The sequence below is a fragment of the Platichthys flesus genome, chromosome 5 (assembly GCF_949316205.1).
Source record: "Platichthys flesus chromosome 5, fPlaFle2.1, whole genome shotgun sequence".
NCBI lineage: Eukaryota > Metazoa > Chordata > Actinopteri > Pleuronectiformes > Pleuronectidae > Platichthys > Platichthys flesus.
This window is the reverse complement of record NC_084949.1, coordinates 25,926,483-25,951,345: the sequence shown is the minus strand read 5'-3', so window position 1 is coordinate 25,951,345 and position 24,863 is coordinate 25,926,483. Positions and strand designations below refer to the sequence as shown.

The following is a 24,863-nucleotide window of genomic DNA, read 5'->3' as shown; positions in this document are numbered from 1 at the left end:
AACTCAAGGTTTTTATTTCCAAGTTGAGCGACATGGAGCTTTTCTGGTGACAACTCATCGATTAATCCTTGAAATATGACTTGTTTATTTTAAATGCCCCTTTGTTTTTTCTAGAGTCATTTCTTCAGACACAGACTTTTTCTCACTTTGTCAACTTGTCCCACGTCTTCCTCTAGAATCATGTTTCCTCCATTGATGCCTACTCATTTATTTTCCTGCCACTGTGGAGATTTGACAGAAGACACTGACTCACTGTCTGTTACTCAAATATCTCTTCTCTTCTCTCTCTCTCTCTCTCTCTCTCTCTCTCTCTCTCTCTCTCTCTCTCTCTCTCTCTCTCTCTCTTCACCCTTTTCTTTCCTCTCGCTGTATTTTGTCAAACTTCTTCTGACCACCATGTTTAATTAACGGCCGTCTGTTGGAGCCTCTGTTATTTTCAGCCTCTGCCGGCAGCTGCTTCACCTCGAGCCAGAGGGACAGAAGAGACGTCAGCGCTCTGCTAATTATGTATTTTATTTTATTTTACAAAGTCAGGGGGGGAAGTTTTAAAGGTCAGCATTTTAACTTGAGGTGCTCAGATTGTCCCTCACAAAATAAGAGTTAAGAAAGTGAGGCTCACTTAACCTTGGATTGACTGATTGTGTCTTTGTTGTGTTCTTAACGACTTCACAACTTCAACTCTGATCGAGGCAAATATCAATGATTTCAGATGACTCTATTTGAAAGAAAGGATTTTTAAATGTATGGATGAAAACTTGAATTCACTCTGTAGCTTTTATGTTTATTAGATATCAGATGTGATTTTTCTATATTTCAGGCTCCAGCTGTGTTATTTCAAAGGAAATATTCCCTGTACAATTTTGTGAGGCGTAAATAAAAATCTCTCATTTATTTTGTGTTTCATCTTCATTGACTTTGACCCAGAAACTGAAACTGACGCTTTCATCTCTTTCATTTACCTTCATATCGATAACACGATTACTCATGTGACTGGCTGCTGGACGTTAACTCCTCCATGTTAGTGGAAGGGACAGATATTAAGTGAAACAAGATAAAATGCAGCAGGTTTGTTATTTGGCTTTTTAACTAATTAGCTGTTGAATTACTACTTTGTAATCACAAAGCCACATGAAGGTGGAGACACAAACCATCACACAACCACCAGTGGCCGGGTTCCCATAGACAGTGACAACCGATAATTGGTTCTTTAAATGTTAATAAACACTTTTAAACCACAAACAACACATCCTTTATTGTCTGTTTTACCTTCTAACCTCTGACTATCCTCTGACTCGCAGTTTATCCTCCGTAGCTCTTTATTTTGATTTAGTTTTCTGTTTTATTATTCGTTCCTGAACCATCAGAATTTATTTTAACTCCAAGTTGAATTTCTACACATCAGCTCAGCTCCTCTGCTCCTCCCTCTCTCCACATGAGAGTTACTGCCCTGTGAAGAACCAGTCGATAGCCGGTCCTTGGCAGCACCTATAATGCACCAGGAGCGCACACAAACACACACACACACACACACACACGTTGTTTCAGGAGGCGGGAGCCGCACAGTGAGGGGTAAGACAGCCTGATTGATAGGCTGAGCTCGGGGGCCCTGGTTGTGGTGAATGACGCCCATGACCCTGTTTGATTCACTGCACTGGCTTCTGGTTTCTCTCATCCAGCAAAGCTTCCATCCACTCTGAACCCGACTCAGCAGATTACACTTTTAGATTTTCCTTCTTATTCATCATATGACGATTGAAAGAGACAGTTTGATGCGTGTGTATTTGTAGATAATGATAAATACAGAGTCAGTCTGTTAAGATTCAACAAATAATGTGATGTTCAGAGAATTTAATGTTCAAGATCATGGACTAACGTGTAAAGTGCAACCGTCGTCTCACAAACCAACATCTGCTGGATCCAGCCTCACACACACACATATAAATACAAGTCCTCTAATCAGAGGAGATCTCTGCCAAGGCCCACTAGTCCTCGTGTGTTCAATCAAGCTGCACAGAATTTCACAAGCTCATGAATATTATTTTTCTGAATTTGCCTGGTTTTTATCATCCATGAATTATTCCCTGTTCTGTTATTCCTGTGGAATCTTGCTCAGAAACAAACAAACCAACCACCACACAATCGGACCTGGTTCTCGTTGGAGCTAATAAACAGGAAGAAATTCAAATTTTGAGAATAAGTATATAGTTTTTTATACGAACTGTGAACTTCCTCACATTATCTGTTCATTCATTAAGAAAAATATACATATATATATATTTATATATCCCAGCTTTTCTCCACAGGGAGTGTGCATGATCTCTGGAGCTCTAATGAGTTTTCTGCAGAGGATTCAGTGACTGCTCGGTAATAAGTTGTTTTAATGAGCATTGTGTTTTTCTCTTGGTTTCTTTACTCTCACTTTTTCTTCATGAGGGAATATACGAGTCTGTTTGCTGCTGATTCGCTCTCGGTTGATAAAAAAGATTCTTAACGCTCTCCACTTGTTTTCATATGTCTACTGCAACACAAAGTTTGTTAACTTTTGTTACTGGTTGTACTGATTGTGATTCTGGTTTTGGCCGACCACCCGACCCCAGCAACAGCAGTTGTGTGAGAAGCAGCTTAAACTCTAAGATCGCCTCTCGGTTTGGTTTCTTTAAATGCTCCTGTCTGTTTTTTCTGCAGCTACTTCCTGGTGCTCTGGTTTGTTTGTGTGTGTTTTCTCTGTTGTGTCGTCCTCCCTGCAATTTAGCAGCTTGGTCCCGTTTGATCACCACTTCTTTGCCAGAATGTCGTCTTCACTCGTTTGTTTACGCTTCGAGTTAAAGAACTCTTTAACATTCCGAGACGTTGAAGTTGGGGAAAAATGATTTGTGGACATTTAGGGGAATAATATTCTATTCTGATTCATTGGATTCCCCGACTCTCACTATTTTATAAAGCACATTCATTTTTTGTTTGTAAATCTTCTTGTTTTGCGTAATGTGAGCATCTGAGTCCGACTGTGGATCAAATCCTGACGGACAAAGTCCCTCGCTGGCTGATCTGAGCAGAGATTTAAAGTGAGAGAGAGAAACATGATTCTGTGGTTTACTGCTCGTTAAAAATATCTGAGAGACAATAAGCTCCGAGGACAATGAGACAGTGACAGACTCCTCCACCCACTCACAAGCTCACTGGGCTTCCCAGCTCGTCCCTCTTCTCTCACCCATTGATTCAGTGTCACTCTCTGATGGATGACAGAGTTAATTTCCTCTGCTATGAGTCAAAGTACAAAAGACGACTTAGGTTCATTAGCTTTCAAGTGGAGCAGTCTCAAATAAACCGGGTTCTGTTGCTGGACGGATCCAAGACGTCACCCACGGCTCGAGATTGTCGGGTTGATTTTATTTATAATTTGCAGGTTAGGAACGTTCGGACAAATTTGGATGGAAACTAACAAAGTTTGGTAAGTGGTATTTTAAATCTTAACAATTAACCTCGGGCCCCTGACAGGCAGTGGAGCAAGTTCTGAACGTGACAATCCTGAAGGGAACATTTTTAAAGTTTCTATAAAAGCGAGGACTGGAAAGAAATCCGGTTTCAGTGCAAAACCCTCAACAACTAAGCTTAAAGCTGCTTTAATGAATATTTTCATATTGACAGTCGACAAAATGACGGCTTAAGAAAACAAGACTAGAAAACCACTATATGAATAAAAAATACACACACATATATATGAAGACAGAAGCTTTACCACGTATCTCTCCCACCTCTCCTCTGTTTCCATCTTTCTCTATTTACCTGGTTTCCTTTTCTTTCTGCCACGAGCCAGCGCCCGACTAAAAATACCTGCTCTCATCTGCAGGTACTATAATTTGATGTGAGTGTGATTACAGAGGCGGCTGCGCTGACTCGCTGTTTGAGGCTCAGCAATCAGCGAGCTGGAGAACCAGAGCCAACACTCATGGCAGTGTTTCCCCCCCCGAATTACATCCCCTCTGTGGCGCTCTGGAAGCTGAGGGGGGGTTGATTATTGAGCCAAGTATCAACACACACACACACACACACAATGAAACAGTGCACAGCTGAACAAACCAACTCATTCAACTCATTCAAGACATGTCTCCTTCCTAACTAGAATCACCGCTCGATGGTTGTTCGCCTCCTCCGACCTGGAGTCGGTCGACACACTTAAAAAGGGTTCAGTGGGGTCACTGGGATCTTGATCTTTGACCTCCAAATTCCACTCAGGTCATAATTGGATCCAAAGGAATGTTTGTTACGGATGCAATGAAATTCCCCTGATGTTGTGTTCCTAAGAATCCTGGGATCACTAAAACCCAAATAAACCCAAATCAGCTTTTAATAAAATTTCTGTGAATTTTAACTCAGATTTTTATAAGCTGTTGGGTTTTATTAAAGATCCTGAGTCACTCTACAAATAAAATGAACATGTCGACAATTTTCTAGACAAGAGAAGGATATATTCGATTCTAAATACCTTTTAGTTGTCAACATCTGTTAAGGCAATATTAGATATCGATCTGGGTTTGAGAGGTTTATGAGTAAATGTGCAGGAAAAGCAGGAAGTCACTTGTGGGAAATAGAAATAAACCCTAGAGCTCGATATTCTCATCTCTTATCTGCATACGTAAAAGTGAGGCTGTATCAGGAGGAATGATTCTCTTGAGAATCGTAGGAGTCCTCTCACCTGAGCCGGAGAGTAGAGCCGACCTCGATGGTGAGTGTGTCCCTCGTGAGCTGCACCTCCTCCTCCTCCTCCTCCTACTCCTCCTCCTCCTCCTCCTCCATCTCGCAGCGGTGCCATCACTACACCGCTCGGCCCCGCAACCGTCCCCGCCGTGATCGCACCGGACACTCCCCCCCCGCCCCCGCTCGCCCCGCTGGCGGCGCCGCCCGTGGCCCCGGCGATGGCCCCGATGCCTCCCATCATGCAGCAGAGGCCTCCCTGAGCCAGCTCCAGCTCGATCTCGGCGTCCATCTCGGCGTCCTCCTGCGCCTCCTTGTTGGAGTCGTCCAGGTGCTTCATGAGCACGGCCACCACCACGTTGATCAGGACGAACTGGGCCGTGAGCACGAAGGACACGAAGTACAGCGGAGAGATGAACTGCAGGCCGGCGTTGCAGCCGTAGTCGCTGCTGGGACGGCCTGGTGGACATTCCCTCAGCGTGTCCTGGTGGGTGGGGGGGTGGGAGAGAAGACGAGAAGAAGAAGGAAGACAGGGTCAGACAGGAAGACGGAAGCAGGGGAAGAGCGGGTGGACAACATGGAAGAGTAGTGAGCAATGGGGGAGATGGAGGGGAAGAGGACAAAGAATGAGAAGGTGGCAAGAGACAAATCAGAGAGATAATTATAAAATAATATAAAAAGTGCATCACGATCTCTTCTTGTTTGGATAATGGAAGTCCAGCGTATACTGCCTCCCCAGACTCTCGGTCTCACACGTCACATCCGAGCGGTGACACAGGTTTCAGAGCTCAGTAACTCGGGTGGGATGGAGTTGATTGAGGGGATGGACTAGAGAGCGAGGATGAGGATCGAATATATAAACATACTTTGGGAAAGAAAAGTTAATCTTCAATCACCCTTGAAAGGTTTCTGTCGAGTGCACATTAACGTTTTAGACACGTCCTCATTTCCCTCGTCTAAACACCATCTGGAGATGGGATGTGAACCCAGGACCTTCAATTACTATCACGTCCCGGCGTCTGTCTGTCAGGAGGTCGCTGTAAAATATAATTGGGGCGGCTCAGGAAATATAAAAAAAGAAGGAGATGATTGTAAGTAGAGCTGGAGCTGCTTTGAGCCGGCCCCGTTCTGCTTGACCCCTCGTGTTAGACAATTTGTGGCGTCTCAACATGCGGGGAGACGAGGTGGCAGAGAGGGATGTGACAGCCAATCAGCGTAGCCGATTACACGGCCCAGTCCCGATGACAATATGTGAAAATGTCAGAGGGACGTGTGCGGCGTGAATACATGAAACCCGGTACCTTCATGATGCCGTTCCAGTTGTCCCCGGTGGAAACTTGGAAGAGGGTGAGGAAGGCCATGCCGAAGTTTTCAAAGGTGGCGTGGCGGCTCATTCCCTCGCAGGGGTAGTCTGCGTTACACACTGAGGGAGGGAGAGGAGAGGGGAGAGGGAACAGGTTCAGAGAGTGAAGAGTGTCTAAATCCATCAATCCAGAGCCAGATATCCGGTTCAAGAGATCAAAAATCATGTTTGTCTGTAAAAACAATGGATAACGTGACGTCTCCGCATGGCGCTGACCCATGAAAAGTCCTTTTCTGACTGAAACAGGCAATTTTTATTAGAACATCCAGAAGGCACCATTCTCATACAAATCCTAAAAGCAACTCAATCAGAGTAACATAAGATTATTTATTTTAAAGAGCAACATCGTGAGAGCGGACAGAGCAACACGTCTCTATTCAGTCACGATTATGCCTGTTACTCCATTTCTTCGTCTCTGGAACGTTTCCACTCGTGATTTGATTCTCTCCACATGCTCTTGTTAAAAGCTGCATGTGTGAGAAACGTGCTGAAACGCAGAGTGAAGTGAAAAACATCTGCTGTGAGGAAATAAAGAGGCGAGCGCTCTTGGTAGAATGTGATTCTGCCATCACCCGACAGCTGTAACCTGCAGTGTCGGTTAAACCGTCCCTTTAACGCCTCTGATTCTTCTGAGGTAGAACAAAGCTCACGGAGGACAAAAGGTCTGCAGCTGATCTGAGAGCTTCAATGAACCAAACACACGTCATAAGTTTGAAACACAACAATCAACCGAGTGCACACTTGTCATTGGAGGATTCCAGAATGTATTAGAAGAACGAGGAGCAGTTGGAAAAGTGTCAAAATAATGCATCTTTTATTAAAATGAGAAAAGACAAAACTTAAATTAGGTCCCCTGTAACCTTGAATAAGAATAATGGACTTTTTATCATTTTCATTACACACTGATTCTTTGGTTGACTGATTATAATTTCACGTCACCTGAGTTCGACCTTCCTTCATTCCCCCCCCCACAGCAACAGGAATGGATTAGTCTATTTTTAGGCTCCATTGGTTTATTTACCTGAGAGCAGGTCACTCACAGAGAGAAGGATTAACTCATTGTGATTAACTTTTCATTCTCATACTCAAATGGAATAAAGACAGTTGCAGTGAACTTGATTCAAACAACTTGTATCTTTGCATTCATATCTGTATCTGACCAATTAAACTGAACACATAAAAGAAAATGAGCCACCTACAAGTAATATAATTATTTAAAAGTTGTGGTTTGACTAAGTGGAACGGTGGATCTCACCCAGTTCTCCGAACAGCTCCACTCCCAGTGCAGCGTAGATGAAGAACAGCAGCATGAAGAGCAGCCCCAGATTCCCCACCTGGCACACAGAGAAACTCACATCATAAGAACACATGCTGCTCATCGAGTTGTTATAGTTGTGATACTGAGTTTAGAAGATTATCACAATATTCAATAGCCAATAAGAAAACCCCTTCTTCACACCACGTGGTCGTCATAGAGCCACTTGTACTGTGAGCATCCAAAACAAAGCAAATAAAGTACAAACTGTTTAACTGTACAATGAACTATATCAAATTAAACCATCTTGCAAAATTGATGCAGTTTATTAAACTTTGTCTCAAATCTAAAACATCCCAGATCCAGGTGCCAGTCATCTGGAGCCAAGAAGGTTCACGACATGCACTGCAGCCAGCCACCAGGGGGCGATCAAGATGATTTCCCTTCTTGTTCTCCTGTAAGGCTGATTCTGCACCGGATATTCCAGCACTTGTGAGATTGTAATGTTTCTCTCCAGAGCCTGGAGGTCATCAAACTGAACAGGCACGTTTTATCAGATGAAAAATAATTGGAAACACTAAAAACTGGAGGTTAAAATAACTCGCAAACAAAAACCCTCCCTGCCTCAAATCAGGGATAATCACTCCATTACAGAGTTCGGGGGAAATTTCACTTGCTGACTCCATAACAGCCGTGAATCCATCCGTGCCGGGGCTCGCAGCATTCTCAGATAGTGATATGCAATGCAGATGAGGAGAGGACCCCCTGGGGAGCGGTAGCAGGCGCTGAGCTGAACACCATCAGCTCCGTCACCTCACAGGGAAGACGATGGGCTGCTTTAGAATACGAGACTGTCAAATTCTCCATTAGACAGGCAGATAAACGGAGAGAGAGTGGATTAGGAAGGACTGAGAGGGAAAGGTTTTATTGGAGGAGACGGAGGAAGAGAGGGAGCGATGATGAGAAGAGAAATGATTGGGAGAAGTGAGGCAGAGCCAGAGGACGGCTCGCCTCCCCCCCCCGCTCTCCAGTCGAGCAGGTTGATGTTTCCTGGTGGATATAATAAGCTGCGACTTGCCCTGAAGCAGGTTGCATCGTGTAACATGAGCCCAGCTGATGGTTTGTTCCATCCCTGGAGCGGAGACTGAGAGGAAGCTGTGGAGCAGGAGCAGCCTGCTGCAGCCTGGAGCTTCCAGGGGAACACTGTCAGAGAGGACTTTGATATTTACACATTTGCTTTCCGGAGCGAAAACACCTGCGCTGCTGAGATTTCCAGTATTTAGACGAAGAAAATCTTCTTTTAACAATTTTGTGTCGCAGTTGTGCAGGAGATCTGGTTCAATAAGTCACATGATGCGTCTCTTATCAAAGCAAAAGCAGCATGAAGGAGCTGGAAGTCACTAAAAAGCTAAACTATGAGTAAGGAAAGAACATTAAGATTAAGATTTATTTATCCCAAACACAGACACACTCATGCAATTGAGGGAAATTTGTCCTCTGCTTTTGACCCATCTGGTGCAGGACACACAGAGCAGTGGGCAGCCATGTGCGGCGCCCGGGGAGCAGATGTTGGGGGAGTAAGGTGCCTTGCTCAGGGGCACTAGACAGGGTAGGGAGAATCGTATTGTCCATCCAGGTTTGTCTTTTTGTTGTTTCTCCGTGGAGTTGAACCAGATTCGAACCAGAGACCTTTTCTGCCCATAGTCCAAGTTTCTGCCACTAGTCCAGTGACCTGTGATGTCTTATGTTTACATGTTGTGCGTCTTTGTCGCATTCTACTTCTACCGCAAAAAAATCAAACACATCCAAACTATTGAAACGTGTCTCAGAGAGCAAAGGACAGCACGGAGAACAGGTTGAGGTGGAGAAAAGTATTTTGACCTTGGTGTGTCAGCCGTGCACATGTTGTTCTCTTTAAGGTGAAAAACTTCTCTCAGAGGAGCAAGTCAAAGTATCGGTAAAAAACTAAAATCCTGCGCACACAGAATCCCTCCATTACAGATGTCCTGAATAAAGAGCTGGTTTGAAGAGGGAACATCCATTAATGCACTTTTCTCTGGTTTGCTCGCAGAAAAACACAGACAGAAAAGATTTAGAGGTTCAGAATGTTAAAAAAGAGGCAGAACTTCAATTTGTTATTTTTTTATCTGCAGCAAAAGAAATGTTTCACCTGGAGAAGAGATGAATAAAGTCTCAGTCCTCTGAGAGGAAAGAGGAACATTTTGGCTCATTGCATTTTGGCTCAGTGCATATATATATATATATATATATATATTAATGAAGCTGATTAAAGGTTAAATAATTTCTTTCTGAACCAAGGGAGCAGCACTTCCTAGCTCCTCTTGTCTCATTCGGGCTTTGGGAATGAAACATCACATTTTTTATTTTCCCTGAACAAACGTGAGGAGATGAAGAATCGCGACATCGAGGGAAAAACAACTTTAGTCATAACCTGAATTCCTGAATGTCACAATTCTCCAGGAGCTTCCATCCACGCCGGTCGTTTATCATTCCACAAATGTTAATTAAGTCCTGTGTGGAACAGGGAACAGGTGTGTGTGTGTCTGTGTGTGTCTGTGTGTCTCTGTGTGTGTGTGTGTGATGACACATACCTGAGGAAGAGCCTGGACCACCGTGTCAAGCAGAGCTCTCATCCCTGTTGCCATTTTCAACAACTTCAATACTGGATGGAGAGAGATATATAGAGAGAGAGAGATAGAGAGAGACAGAGAGAGAGAGATATCATGGTCAGTGTGTGTCTGTGTGATACTTTGCACTTTACGTGACCAATAAAAGAAAAACGCCTGCAGAGGGAGAGAGAGAGAATCAAAGGGCAGAACCCGGCACAGAGGCCGAAAGGGGCAATCAAGAGGTAGAGAGAGAGAGGAGGAGAGAGATAGAGAATGGACGGCACATGAAATAGGTTTCCTCGACTCGCCCTTAGAGACACTCCGCGATTCCCAGCGGCCCAATTTCTGGTTCAGCGTGGCTGACGATGGGGGGGGGGGGGGGGGAACACCCGGGCTGCAGTCGGACGGGGGAACGAAAACGGTCGCTCACTTAATAAAAGCTCCTGGGAGGTGGAGAGGGTGGATGTGCTGGTGGAGCCTCATGGTCAGAGCTTCTCTACTACATCATTATCCAGCAGCTGCGGTAACAAGCTCATCTCCAAACTCCCTGCAGACCTCAGATTCACTTCCGTCCTCAGGGATCCAGTCACGGGTTGATACCCGGTGAGTGACCTGGAACCATCTCCTGCTGTGCCCACCCTGTTGCAACGCCCCTGATGTTTCATTCACAATACTACATGTGTTACAACATGTATTTGGCGCTGGCAAGGTAGTTAGACTGTTTGTTATAAGGCAGAGAAACACATTTTATTAAGTGGATAGTGTTTGTGTTTTCATCTTTTCAAATATCCTGCTTCACTTGCAGCAGAGAAACCGGTCTGTGGATGTCACAGTGAATATTGAGGTCACCAAAGTGGAACTCCTGCAAGTTGCATCATGACAGGAAGCTAGTGAGTGAACAGGAAGTGAAGGTTCACCGCTGCTATGTTCACGTATGTGTGACTGACTAAATAAAGTACCACCATCTGATGTCAAGAAACCTTTAACCCAAAATATACTACACCCATTAGATTGTCCTTTTCCTCTGGATATAGCACATTTTTTTGTACCTTGGGTTCTTTGCATATATTTCATATTGATTATCATTTACAGCAGTAGGTGAAATCAGTGCTGCAGTTTATGGAAAACAGCAGAAGAGTGCCAGATGACTATAAATGGATCTGCTACACTTATTATCTTCCAACATGCTCAACCAGTGGGGCTGGATCTCTTCTTCTATTCAGAGTGGTTTTAAAATTCCACCACGAGGAAGAAGTGGATGACTTTAAAATATTCTCTACATTAATATTCTTCCCCAGACTCGCACCAGTTACTTAACATTCGAAGAGAGTGGTAAAACATGTTGTGAAAGAGAGAAAATGAAAAGAGGAAAAGTCACCACCAGTCGAAAGTTGTTTACCAGCGGCTGCTGTTTAATTGGCACATTACCCGTGGGTCCACTTAGCAGTGCCTGGGCAGCGCTGCAGAGGGCAGAGGTCGAGGGAGGGGGGGCGAGGACTAAGTTAGATTGATCTAATTAGTCTTTATCCTCCTCGGTAAGTTAGGAGGAGCTGGTGCAGCGAATAGGAGTGGAATGAAAGAGGTGAGTGAAAGATAGGTGGACAACAACAGGACGGTTAATGATACACACACGTATTGGAATTAAGTGAAATGAGAGCAGGCCCAATGTCAAATCATTCTAAAGAGTTTAGTTAAGTGGTTAAACTGATTATAGAATTTTTTTTATTCAGAGCTGATCCCATGTCAGTGCAACTCAACTCTTCCTCTAACATTTCACATTACAAGCTAAAGGGACAGAGTGAGGCCTGTGGAGCCACTGTGAGGAAATGGGGTTAAAATGTTTGTTTGTGTGTGTGTGTGTGTGTGTGTGTGTACGTGTGCGTACCTCTTGCTATCCTGAGCACCCTCATGATCCTGATGATGGTGGGGTTGATTGGGAGGGAGGCATTGATCTCAATCTCCTCCAGGGTGATGCCCATCACTGAGAGCAGCACAATGGCCAGGTCCAACTGGTTCCATCTACACACACACCCACACACACACAGAGAGAGAGAGAGACACACAGACACACACACACAGAGAGAGACACACACACAGAGTTTAATCTACTATAATCTGTAGAATCTGCTGCAGGTGAACGCATCAAAAAGCAGAATGAGTTTGACGTCTTCACTTGGTGTGTGAGTGTGTGTGTGTGTGTGTGTGTGTGTGTGGGGGGCTCAGGACGTCATGACCACACACATCAGTGTCAGTGTTATGTTAATTTGCTAATTAATATTCATGTCCTACATCAACTTTATGCATAATCTGCATGATTGTCCCACGACTGACTTGGCAGAGGGAAACACGTCACAGTCCAACACTAGCTGAAGGCCCATCATGAATATCTATGCTAATACGATTAGAACATTTTCAATACTATGCAAATGTTGCAGCTCCGGATGCATCACTTCTTGTTTGTTCACTCGTCTGTTGTGAATTGTGTTGGAAACTGGCGGCTGCACGTGCACGACACAACAAATTAATTCATCTGATCCACGATTCAGTTGCTGATAAAAACACGGTTTGTCACCACTACAAATATCTGCAATTTGAAAACCACAAACCAATGCCATCTGGTATTTAACTGTCTAAACTAAAATATCTATGTGAATATAATTGCAATAATATGATAATGGTTCGTATAAATTTCAAAGTGTAATAGTACAAAGCCGACGATGGTGTCATGACTGAAACAGACACATTTGTTTTGTTTTTAGTTTGTTTAAGTTCTTTGTTCCTCTGTGTGAAGTTTTTCTACGTGATGAGACTTATACTTATAAAACAACTTATAATAGAACCCATGTATCTTTGAAACGCTGAGTTCATGAGTGCAACACATATTTTGTGTTTGTGTAGACGGCAAATGAAGATGAGAGCTTTACAAAAGTGAAGCCAAATCATCTCTATCGCCCCCTAATGTTTGGCTGCAGTATAGGTTCAAACCCTGCCTCCTCCATGTTAGCAGATGGGACAAGGACCAAACTTAAATGAAAAAAGTACACGTGAAATCCATTTCCTAAACGATGGATTCTGCCATTTTAGTAAAATCTTATTTTAGTCAAATCCTGATATGAAAACAGGTTGAAACGTCAGTCGACAGGTGAGACTGGGCACGTGTGTCTGAGACCTTTCACTCACGATCAGTGCTGCACACACTCCGACTCTAAGTGATGTCAAAAGGGTTTGTTGTTGCTCGAGGACTCAAGCCTCCGTAAACAAGGTGTCCGCTACCTCATCTGCTAGATCAAAACTTTAGAATTTCATTTGCACCCTCTCTTTTCTGTCAGAAGCATGTTCTTCCGGTTGTTTGAATTCTATGCTGAGTAATTTCCAAATACAACATTTTGAATTAGACCAACTCTGATATTTCTTGGTCAATGGCTGTGAAAACAACCTTGAGTCAAACATAACGTAATGGGATCTGAAACATATTCCCTCCGATTCTTTTCAATCTAGAGACGTTTCGTACATTTTTAAATTCAATTAACTGCAACATTCCTGCCTAGGGTTCGTTCCTCCACAGTGAATGGGTCTCGTCCCACAAAAAATCTCCGTTGACAGGTTGCAAACACACACATGCACACAACACGAGGTCGCCATTACAAAGCCGAGGGGTTTCCAAAAACAAACAAGGGCAGGGAGGGATGGAAAAGACAAAGGGACGGAGAGATAAAGACCCGAATTAAAATGAAGGACAGAAGCTATAATATGGCCGTTCATTATTCTGTTCATATGAGGAGAATAAGAGAAGGAGGGAGAGACAGAAACAGGGAGGAAGGCAAAGGACGTTGAAATAGCATCGGGGGATTTGGAAGGGGACAAATAACCAACAGCAATTTCCTCCAGCAGACCAACAATTCTTTAAAAATAGATCGCAGGCTGCATAATACAATCTGCATAGTGAGGAATCTCAAATGATATTCACCAGCGCCGTCACAGCTGCTCCCCCGACCTGATCACAGCGCTGAGAAAAGACCACACTCCTGGATTGTCATGTGAAGATATTATAATCCACCTGCACAGCCTAAGATGTGAGTCTTTTATTTTAACACACAGGAACGCTGGTTATTTCTACAACCAGTGATCAGCAGTGGGTGTTTTATTCTAAATCAACCTAACAAGGAAATATGAGTTGATGATGTAAAAAGGATTTCTGCTACACAACAAGTTCTGTGCTCGGAGTAATCTTTCAATGTACACAATCACATCCCAGGACCATGTGCGCTGTGCACAGACTCATATTAAAGTACGTGTGGGTATTGAAGTTTAAAGCCAGACATCACTGTTATGTGCAGCCTCCACTCTGAAGTTGTCTCACGAAGAGTCAAAGCAACACAACGCAAACTGTTTGACCTTAAAGCAGCAGCTTGATTGAAAGTGTCCTGATGGTTGAGTGAGTGTGTGGAGAACGTTTCCTCTTTCAGTTCCACTCCTCCTCCTGTGAGAAGAACGTGAGAGTCACAGCCTCAACTGTCACAATCAGCTCCAGCGAGTTGAAGAGTGAAGCTGAACTGTGGATCAGCTAAAAAGACTCAGAGGTTATTAAAAACCAGAGTTTATCTCCAATATCCATCAAGAAAACTCTGAAATATGAAGATGGTGGATTTGTTGTAGCAGCAGCTTCTTCATTAACACACGTCGGCTCGGGCGTCTCCTTCCTACCTGTCCTTGAAGAAGCGTCGGAAGCCGAATGCCACCAGCTTCAGAGTGGCCTCGATCACGAAGGTGGAGGTGAAGAAGTAGTTGCAGTACTTCAGCGTGGTCTCCAGAGACTGAGGCAGGAACCAGGGTCAAAGAGGGACAGAGGAAAGAGAAGCAGAGACAGCAGCTGTGACACTCAGTTAACAGACAGTTCATTTCCTCTGTCTCTATTATCTCCAATCTCACCAGGAAGGAACTAATGACGTGCCCACTTTAAACAAATATATCCAGATGGTGCATCCACCACCTCCTCAGACGCCCTCTAACAAGTCTGCCCCGTCTCACTGTGACGCCCACGATGCCTCCAACTGCAACCACAGGGGGGCGCTCACCTGCGGCTGGCTGTAGTGCTCCAGGGACATGGTGATGACGTTGATGCAGATGATGAAGGTGATGACCAGATCCAGGTAGTGGCTGGTGCACAGGGTGTGGATCGCCAGGCGGGTGCGGCCGTACGAGGCGTAGTATGGCAGCTTCTGGGCCTCTGCGGAAAGAAAGGAGGGAAGAAGAGAATAAGGTTAAGTGGGATCAATGAGAAAGGGAGGAGGTATTGATGGAAGAGGGGGGTTGAGAGGGGGAGGGGAAGAAAGTAAGAGGAAGTGAATGAGGGAATAATGTAGAAAAATGAAGGCGTCATTTATTCACTGATGTTTATTTATGCCCAAAGGGGAGAAAACCAGGGGGCAGAGCAAAGAATGAGGAGAGAGTCAAAGATGTATAACTTAAAATATGAAATTATAAGTCCCCCATTCTGTTTTCTGAACATTTACAAGAGAAGATGTTATTTCTCGAGGTTTATTAATATTATTTCTATACAGCACACAATCTGTTCAATTCTTCCACTTTCTTTCTTGATTCATTAGTTCCCTCTGGTCCTCCACTCTTTTCCAGAAGGACTCCCATCCTTCATCATCTAGTCCCTCGAGGTTCAGGTGTCCCATCTGTCCTCCTCTCTTCCATCTATCCTCATGTCCCTTCACTCCTTCCATCTGTCCTCCTTCTCACCTGCTCTCTAGCTCCCAACTTTACATTTCCTCTTTCCTCACCCCCCCCCCCCCGAATCTTCTTCCTAATCTTCTTCTTTTCTGTTTGTATTTCATCCGCATCTTCTAATCTTTACTTTCCCCACCCCCTCTCTCTTACTTCTCCTCTTCTTCTCCATGCGGCGCTGGCGTTTCTCCTCGCGGCGCTTGGCCTCCTCCACCTCCTGGTTCTGCCGACACTTGTGGAAGTTCTCCACCACCACGCCCACAAACATGTTGAGGACGAAGAAGCTGACGATCAGGAGGAAGGAGATGAAGTAGAGAAGCATCCAGGGATTGCTGTTGGTCAACGGCTGGAAGTCAGAAGAAGAGGGTGGGAGGAAGGAGGAGAAGAAACAGAGGATTTATCACAACACAGTGTTTAAGTACAAAATGAACAAGATCTTTTTTAATGTATCGGGATAATCTGAAAGATGCTTCGTGGAAATCAGTTTCTGGATTGAAATAAAGATAATCTACATGTCAAATCTACACATCGACCTCTAATGAAGTCCAAATGTCACAGAGCTGCCCTGAGAGGGACAGGGAAACAGAGGAACAGGAAGGAGAGCAAGACACTGTGAGGAAGAGACGGGGAGGACTGGCTGAGTGGGTGGATATTGGAGGAAGTCATTACCAGACCAAAAGAATCAAGCTCCGATGCAATAAAACCGGAGATGAGAGGGAGATTTTCAATTTGGAAGCGTGTGGGGCGTTGAAAGCAACGAGTTGGATTAGTCATTCAGATCCAAGTTGCACTGCAGCGAGGTTTTTCCCCGAGGGGGGGGGGGACTGAATCATCCCGAATAATGCTCTGCCCTTAATAGATTCTTTAATAGATTTTCAAATAAAACCGATCCTAAAGGGAATCTGTTCACTCTGCAGCAGCTTCCGTGCACTCATCTGCATCGTGTCATTGGACTTTGACGTCACACTTGTGCACGTGTGAGTGTTTTGTGAGGGAAAGTTTACTGGAATTCTCATCTTCTCTGAAACACGGTACATTGAGCACTAGTACTGTAGCGCTACCATTAGGATTAGATTGGGAATAATGTTTATTTTACAATGTAGGAAAGGAATTGGTGCCTCTCAAGCACACAGACTGTAGATACACGAGAACAGTGATTGGGGGGCGGAGCTGCGGCACCAACGTACCGCTGATACAAGCCCTCGGCCAATCACGAGTCAGTCTCAGCTGTCAATCAATACATTTCCTCTTGTTTTCATGGAATCAAACTTAGCAGAAATAACACTTGGACATGCATCAGAATAAATGTATGAACTGCAGTCAGTGAGTTGGATTCATGTTTCAGGAGCTGTCATGTGCTCTATCATTAACCCTGCCTCCTCCATGTTAGTGTACGGGACATGGACAAAAGTTAAAAACTCAAAGTCCAGGATGATACATATTTCAGAAGATGTTTTCTGTCATTTAAGGAAGTTCTTGTCACGTTAAGGTTTAGTCCAGTGTGTGTGTGTGTGTATCCTGGCTGTTCATCCACAGTCTGTAGAGCACACAGAGGCGGTTTGGACTGAGGCTGAGAAACAAGGATCCAAGTCTGGTCAAGTTTTCCACTCAGGTATTCAAGGTGCAGTGTTTGTGTCCGGAGCCCAGAGAACTTCTGTCCTGATTCAGAGTGAGTTTTGACGGACTGATGGTGGAATATTATATTTTCAAACTTGTACTGCTGGGTCAATATTGCACAGGAAGAAGGAATAAAATATGAGCACAAGTTTGAGTTGAGCAGAATACTGAGCCTGAAGGAAAAGCTCTAAAGTTTGGATTCATGATCCAAAACTTCAGCTACAATCAGAACCTTCAGCCGCCCACTACAGTTCAGTGACTCCAAGTCGGCATCACCTCTCTGTTCAGTTTTGATGGGGCCGAGCAGATCGAGGGATCTCACATCCCGTCTGGCCTGAGGATGGGTGAGATTCCACAGAAGCAGCTGGACAATGCAGTCGGAGGAACAGGCCTGTGGGCGACTCTGCACCGGGTGAGTGGCAGGAAACGGATGGATCTACAGTTCCTGTGTGTCAGCGTGGGGCTGTGCTGTGTGTGTGTGTGTGTCCACAGTGTGAGTCTGCTTTTACCTGCTGGTCTATTCCCACCGCGTCCAGGCCGTGGTACATGATGTTAACCCACCCGTCTTTGGAGGCCAGGACAAACAGGGACATGAGCGCCTGGAGAAGGGAGGGAGACAGACACACAGACACACAGAGACATAAAATACTGTATTCAAACCCAAGCTGGATGAGTTTCAGATTTATAGCTCTGCCACGAGGTAGGTTTGTTTTTCAACAGGATTACACAATAACTACAGAACTGATTTCCACAAACTGGTGGAAGTAAGGGATAGCATCAGGGAAGACCTCATCAAACTTTTGTTTGTCCCTTTTTCTCAAAATTGAACATTAAGATGTTAGTTTGACCTTTTCACCAATTTCCCAGGAAAACAAACGACTTGACTTAAACTAAGTGTACTTTACTATCTGCTGCAGAGTAACTTAGAATAACCTATTAACCTCTATCCGTTCCTCTTAATCCTAATGAATAATATCAGGCAGGTTAGGGGCTCTCAAACTGTTCTAGTTTCTCTTTCCTGTACGACACGGCACAGGAAACCTTACATTCTATAGAGTGTGCAAATCCTTCTCAGTGTTGATGAGCCTGTGCACGGTTGTTTGTGCAGACTTTCCAGAATCAGCACATTCAATACAATCTATGTGTCAGTGACGTCTCCTTTCTCTTTCTTGTACCTGTCCGAGGTTGTCGAAGTTGTATTTGTGGTGGACCCATCGATAGTTGGCAGCCAGACAGTCGGATTTGTTGGTGATGTTCTTGACGTCGAAGCCCACACAGTAGAAGAACTTCCCTTTGAAGAGCTTGGGAAGGAAAACACACAGCGAGAGGGAAGTGAGAGGCAGACGCACACAGAGATAGAATCTGAGGAGGACACTTCTCAACGCGTTTTTGAAGTAATTTCATAATTAGCGTCAGTAACAAGTGTGTGAGCGAAACCTGGGAAAATATGTTTTTCTAAATGATCAATCACTTTGACCACATCAAAGACATGAATGAGTGAAATAATACATGACAGAGAGAATAACAACGTGAGAGGATGTGAGGGAGAACAGACGCTAACGAATATCTGCTTCTGCGCTTAATACATAAAACTCAGCTCCATGTGAACAGGCCTGTAAATAAGGTGACAGATATAAAAAGTGGACATATCTGTGATTTAATGAGCCATTAATGACAATGAAGTGAAGGACATCCAGGGTTTCATTTCACTTTCGTTAACCTTGTGAGAGATTTTCCTTCGTTCTGAGAATAATTCACGAAAAAAACATGTTTATGATTGAATCGAATTTGATGCAGACTCAATTAAAATCTGGATCATGTGAATTTAAATGTAGTTGAACCTTGGCGGATATGACTGCCATTTTATTTTCTTATTTCGTTAGTAATCAATAGAGCTAGAAAACCTTTGAAATATTTGCAGTCTGTGTCTCCGTGTATTTCTGCTTTCAAATGTTTCATATTCATATACAGTATATATATACACTGTGTTGGGTCACATAAGATCTGCAACAGGCCCAATTGAAGTTCTTGCAGAGGGAAGTCATGCATTTTTAAAGGCTCGTGAGATCCCACGATTAATAAGAAAGAGAACGGAGAACAGCACACAATCTATATCTGATGATGTTTACCTGAACGCCGAGGATGCCGAAGATGATGAAGAAGGCGCAGCAGATGAGGACGATGTTGCCGATGGGTTTGAGGGACGTGATGAGGGTCTCGACGACCAGCTTCAGACCTGGAGCCCGGCTGATCACCCTGAAGGACAACACGAGGATTATAAAATACTCTCAAGATTCAGAACAACCCTCACTACATATTCGTAAATGCAACCTCTGTCGACTCATTTCAAAAACAGCTATTATTTGATGGTTCATTATTCTACGCCTAAAGTGGGAGGGGCTTGTCCAGCCAACCTGAGAGGACGCAGTGTCCTGAGCAGCCTGAGGACGCGCAGCACGCCGAGGATCTTGGCGCCGCCTGCCATGGACACCACGATGTCAATCAGAGAGACGAAGACCAGGAAACCGTCCAGAATGTTCCAGCTGCTCCTGAGATAGGCCGACTCCCCCAGGTACAGACCCATGGACACCACCTGAGGACGGGAGAGAGAGAGAGACGCTGGTGACTTTGATATTCAGATTTCTTCAGCTCTTCACAACAGATATTTCAGGGGAAGAGAGGAGATTTTAAACATGAAAGTCCGACAATCTGGGAGGAGGAGGAGGAGGAGGAGGAGGAGGAGGAGGAGGAGGAGGAGGAGGAGGACGAGGAGAGTGATGAAGGTAGAGAGGGGTTAAACCCAAACCCTGTTACACAAGGAGATGAAAGTACAGAGGGAGGAGAAGAAAGACAAGCAACAGCTCCTTTATCCCATTGTTAGAAAGGGAACGTTTAAAAGGAGAAGGAACAGATGAGGAGAGAGATAAAGGAGGTGAAGGGAGGAGGGAGAAGAAAAGGCGATTAGAGTCTCCGTTCAAAACGTGACTCATGGATTCAGGAGCAATGGATTCTCAGCAAAATCAAAGTGGTCTGGGTTTGATCGTGGAGTAAAACCCACTCTTGAGTTTTGCTGACTGTAGATTTAATCACAACAATTCAAGGAAAAATCTTTGCTGTCTCAATTCCATTCAGTATTCTGATCTGCTGACACGGCACCGGGCCCCAAATCCTCTCAAATCAGACTCTTCTCATTTTAAAGAAATGAGTGTCAGCACTGGTTTATTTCAAGATAAAGAAGAGCTCTGGGAAAATTATATTCAGCAGATGTTTGCGGAGACATCATTTGACAACTGCTCAACAATTTCAACGGCAATAACAACGAAAGGCCCTGAAGTCCCTGAATGTGATTGATTTGTGCTTTTCCCTTCGTTTTGCACACAAAATAATGATCGTGCATGACAGAGTTATGAATTATGGAGGCCCAGAGGTACCAGTTGGTAATATAAAAAAAATATCAAGATGAGGTATGATGATGGTAGAGGTGTGTCTCTGAATCTTTATGTGTTGTCTCTACATTGCAGCTTTGATTTGTAGCAGTGAAAAAGGATTTGTAAAGTGTTGAAGTTGTTTCTGCTCAAATCGCTGCAGCTCCTCTTTTCAGCCTCTGACGCAAACACTTGCTTTTAGCTCCTGGTAAAGTAACACTTTCCAAAAATCCTCTAACACATTAGAAGGAAAGCAACACTGATCATATGTCTCCTTTAAAACATTTAAATAAAAAACTCCCTCCTGTGATATCAACACGTCTACGTCACTGATCCATGTGCTTTGTTTTCCCCAAACAACACCTCCATCATTTCTTTTTACAGAACATCACACTTTCCCTCAGCCGCGTCAGATCCACGACGCTTCCACCATCTGTGCCGAACATTCTGCAGCGAGTGGAGTTGACGGATGTTGACATGTTGAAATTTTAATGAGCAGTTTTCCGCTCTCCACTGGAAACCGTCGAGTGCAGCTGTCGAATGTTAAACAGGCGACTTTCCAAGAATCAGGCTGTGATTATTTTCTTTTACTCAACTGAAAAGACAGGAGTCAGTAGCCTGCGATTATATACTGGCAATGAAATAAGTTTTCCCTCATGAAGCCGCTCCAAGTTAGAAACGCTCGTATCAACTCTGCTGGAAAACCTCGACAACCTATTCCACCTGTGAACAAAAAGCACCGCAGTCGCTGCTGTAACTCAAAGTGTGTGTGTGTGTGGGGGGGGGGGGGGGGGGGGCAGCGGCTGCGGGAACACAAATACAATCCCACCAGCCGCTGTCAGCAAGTTCTAACTCTGAAAGAAGTAATGTCGGCCCCCGAGCGTCGGAGGGGAGAAGAGAAGCAAAAACACAATATGAAGAGAAGGAATGAAAAAGGGGGGGATGAGATAGAGATGAAGTGGGAGAAAGGCGAGGACAGAGGGATGAAGAGAAAGAGAGAGAGAGAGAGAGGAGGGGAGTGCAAGGAAAACAGAGTTCTACGCAATCTCTCCACATTGTTTTGACAGGTAAACGTGGACAAAAACGTTCAGAGTAAGAATCCTCCGTTCCATCATACCGTCATATTCCGGCAGATAAAGTCCTTTGTCGTGTTTTGAAGGGCTCCAATAATAATACATCTGTTGGTTATTAGCGGCCCCCGGCTCCACGAGGCCCCTGAGGGACCGTCTGAGTGCCGCGAGGCCTCCATTACGCAGATCAGGTACCACCATGATAAAACATGATGCATGGGAGATCTATAGTGGGTCGATGCCAGCGCTGCCATCAAAGCCAGCCGCCGCCCTTTTGGCTGACAGGGCGAGCGTGTCACATTAAATTCAGATTTAAATTAAACTATCGGAAATTTCACTGAGCAGAAAATGTGGCAATGACTGCTCCTATTGCTTCAGAGCTGTTTCTGTAATGTGATGATTGAGACTTAAAAAATGACCATAATTAATCTGTAGATGAAGTTAAAATATGAGTAATACTTTAGTTTCTTTCTTTTCAATTTAAAATCTATATTTCTAGTGAAGTTTCTAGAACATTAGATTTTTCAAAGCAGTATTTGCGAATTATATAAAAACTATATATGATATAATCAAATGAAAACTTGACTCTGGGCTATCTGGGTCATCCGTCATTAGCTTCAAAAATAGATCCAAAAAGTTGACGTTCCATCACGATGCATCATCCATCATCAGGTTTCACTTTTAATTAATCAACGTTCGCATATTTTAAAAACTTTATTCAGTGGAGATTTACTGCAAGGTCACATTTCCTTCAGCAAACATATACGCTGTGATGAGAATAAAACCAAACAGCTTCAGGAACTTCAGTGGAAGTTTAGTGTCTTGCTCAAAGATAATAGAATGGAAGAGTTCTGACCAGTTAACTCTATGGATGACATGCCTTAAGTGGGGAGTTCATGGTCGCCTGTTTAATCCAAGTAATATTGAATATTGAATCATCTCTTGTCTAAATCGTGAGGCCGATAAGATGAAAAGATTCTCGAGTCACAGACGGACTTTCTGGAATCGTTAGGTGCAAGATGGCCGCTCTGTATTTTGGGACAATTTCCCGATGGTGGGAGGGAGAGGACACACGTTGTCCATTCTAATTTAGAGTCCATGGTTTGTATTCATGTGAATGTGTTTGTGTGTGTCTGTGTGCGTTCTGTGTGAGACAAAAGGAGGGGGGGGGGGGGGGGGTGGAGCACAGCTCAACACGCCGCTCCCTGTTTCTAGTTAGAATCCCGTGTTCAAGGTCAGACCCGCTGTGAGCAGGTAACACTGTTTACTCTGATCAATACTGTGCGTGTGTGTGTGTTTCTGTCTTTGGGGACAAACTTGGCACCACAGACCATTAACTGGGGACACTTTGACCAACATGGGGACAAAAGGCTTTTGCCCTAATTGAGAAAAGGCAGATTTTTGTGTCAGTAGTTCATGTGAGAACAAATCGTCCAGGATATAAATGCGTAAGTCCTCGTAATGTCCCCAGAAGTGACCTTTGAAAACGTGTGTGTGGACAGGACGTCTGTGTGATGGAGTGCTCTTCGGAGAGGAAACTCTGTTTAATTATTGCGGTTGTTTAATTAGTGCTCTTTGGAGAGAGATCCCACTGACCAGCATGCACCAGCAGCAACAAGAAGGGAGGGAGGGAGGGAGGAGGGGGAGAGGAAAACAAGGATGTAATGGTTTTGTACAACAGGAATTTGTAATTATGAGAAATCTACAGGAGTTGTTTATCTGAACGCTCCAGCAACGAGTTGTCGTTTAATAAAAAATGCAAATAGTCAAAAGAAAATGACCAAGACCAATTAACAAATGTGCATTTACACAGAGAGCAATTATTTCTTCATTGTTCCCGACACACATCGCTATCGGTAAGAAATTAATTTGTGAGGCTAATCTATGACTGATGATGTGACGAATCAGAATTCTTTTTATTGCCATGTATATTTGTACATACAGGAAATTGCCTTGGTGCCTCGCCTCCTGTCATCTAAGTCTATTATTCTTGTTTTTCCTCATAGACGTCAACATATTCTGCGTTTAAGAACAAGAAGAACGTTTAATTTAACTTTGTGATATTATATTATCATTGATATTTGCCCCATGAAAACCCTTAGTAGAAAAATCCTATGAATCCGATGGAGTCACTGTCAACTCCTCCTCATGTTATTTGCAGGATGCCTCCTGAACAGTGAGTAACGATGTTGACGCTCTCAATCTGCGACTCCTCCGATTGTATTCTGTGTGTGTTTTGCGGCAGAATGCTTCGCGTCTGTGCCTGGAAGCACTGGCACAACCCCCCTCAGTACATTTGTCCCAGTATGTGATACTGGGCAATGCAAACAAACACCATATGACTCGTGAGTCATATGAATATAAATGTATGTGTTTTCCTACGTTGATCATCACCAGATAAATCTTCAATAAAGACTCGATGGTGGAGGTCATTTCAGCGGCTGCGGTGCTATGAATATTTATGTGATGTGAAGTATATGAAGACAAATGAGAATTTCACAAAACCCAGCAAGTTCAAGTAAATGAGAATGTGAAGGTGCACAGTTCAAGAACTAGGTATTGAAGGGACAGTTCACCCAGAAATAACAATTCACGTGTGTACATGTGGGTGGGGTTCTGATATAGTGAAGATCGGGATATATTTAGTGAGTAGTCTTGAGTACAGAATCACTTACCTTCCCTCTAATCTCCTGCTAAATAAAGGAAAATCTTTATTCCTGAGTAGCTCTGAGAGTCAGAGCTGCAGCCCATCGACTGATCTGAGATAAGAGCTTGAGTGGCAGCGGAGCGCTGGGACCACATTCGAGTGAGCAAATGAACACGCCGCGGAGAGAGAGAGATAACAACGGAGCCGGAACAATTACGGTTCAAACAGAGCGAACGAGAGGAGACGGATACAGGACTCGGTCTGAAATGACTCAGATGAGACGCACAGAGACGACAGAAGCCAATGAGAATGTGACCGATTGAAAAGCTGATTGAGGCAAAAGGACGCAAGTAAAGATGCTAATAGCCGGAGATGAAGATAGAGAATACAATGAATAACAAGGGAGGTTCAACCTGGGGCCAGATGCATAG

At 44.1% G+C, this 24,863-nt stretch overlaps 1 protein-coding gene across 1 annotated transcript in view; it reads right to left on the bottom strand.

Moving 5' to 3' along the window:
• LOC133953979 (voltage-dependent T-type calcium channel subunit alpha-1I-like) overlaps positions 1-24,863 on the bottom strand; it is a 113,852-nt gene that overhangs the window by 10,662 nt on the left and 78,327 nt on the right. The window contains exons 21-32 of the mRNA XM_062388199.1: positions 19,705-19,883; positions 19,420-19,546; positions 18,466-18,591; positions 17,800-17,889; positions 15,827-16,019; positions 15,016-15,167; positions 14,645-14,754; positions 11,826-11,959; positions 9,923-9,993; positions 7,311-7,389; positions 5,994-6,115; positions 4,694-5,176 (exon numbers count right to left, since the gene is read on the bottom strand). Of these exons, the coding sequence (XP_062244183.1) occupies positions 4,694-5,176; positions 5,994-6,115; positions 7,311-7,389; positions 9,923-9,993; positions 11,826-11,959; positions 14,645-14,754; positions 15,016-15,167; positions 15,827-16,019; positions 17,800-17,889; positions 18,466-18,591; positions 19,420-19,546; positions 19,705-19,883 (1,866 nt within the window). The remainder of the gene's footprint in view (positions 1-4,693; positions 5,177-5,993; positions 6,116-7,310; positions 7,390-9,922; positions 9,994-11,825; positions 11,960-14,644; positions 14,755-15,015; positions 15,168-15,826; positions 16,020-17,799; positions 17,890-18,465; positions 18,592-19,419; positions 19,547-19,704; positions 19,884-24,863) is intronic.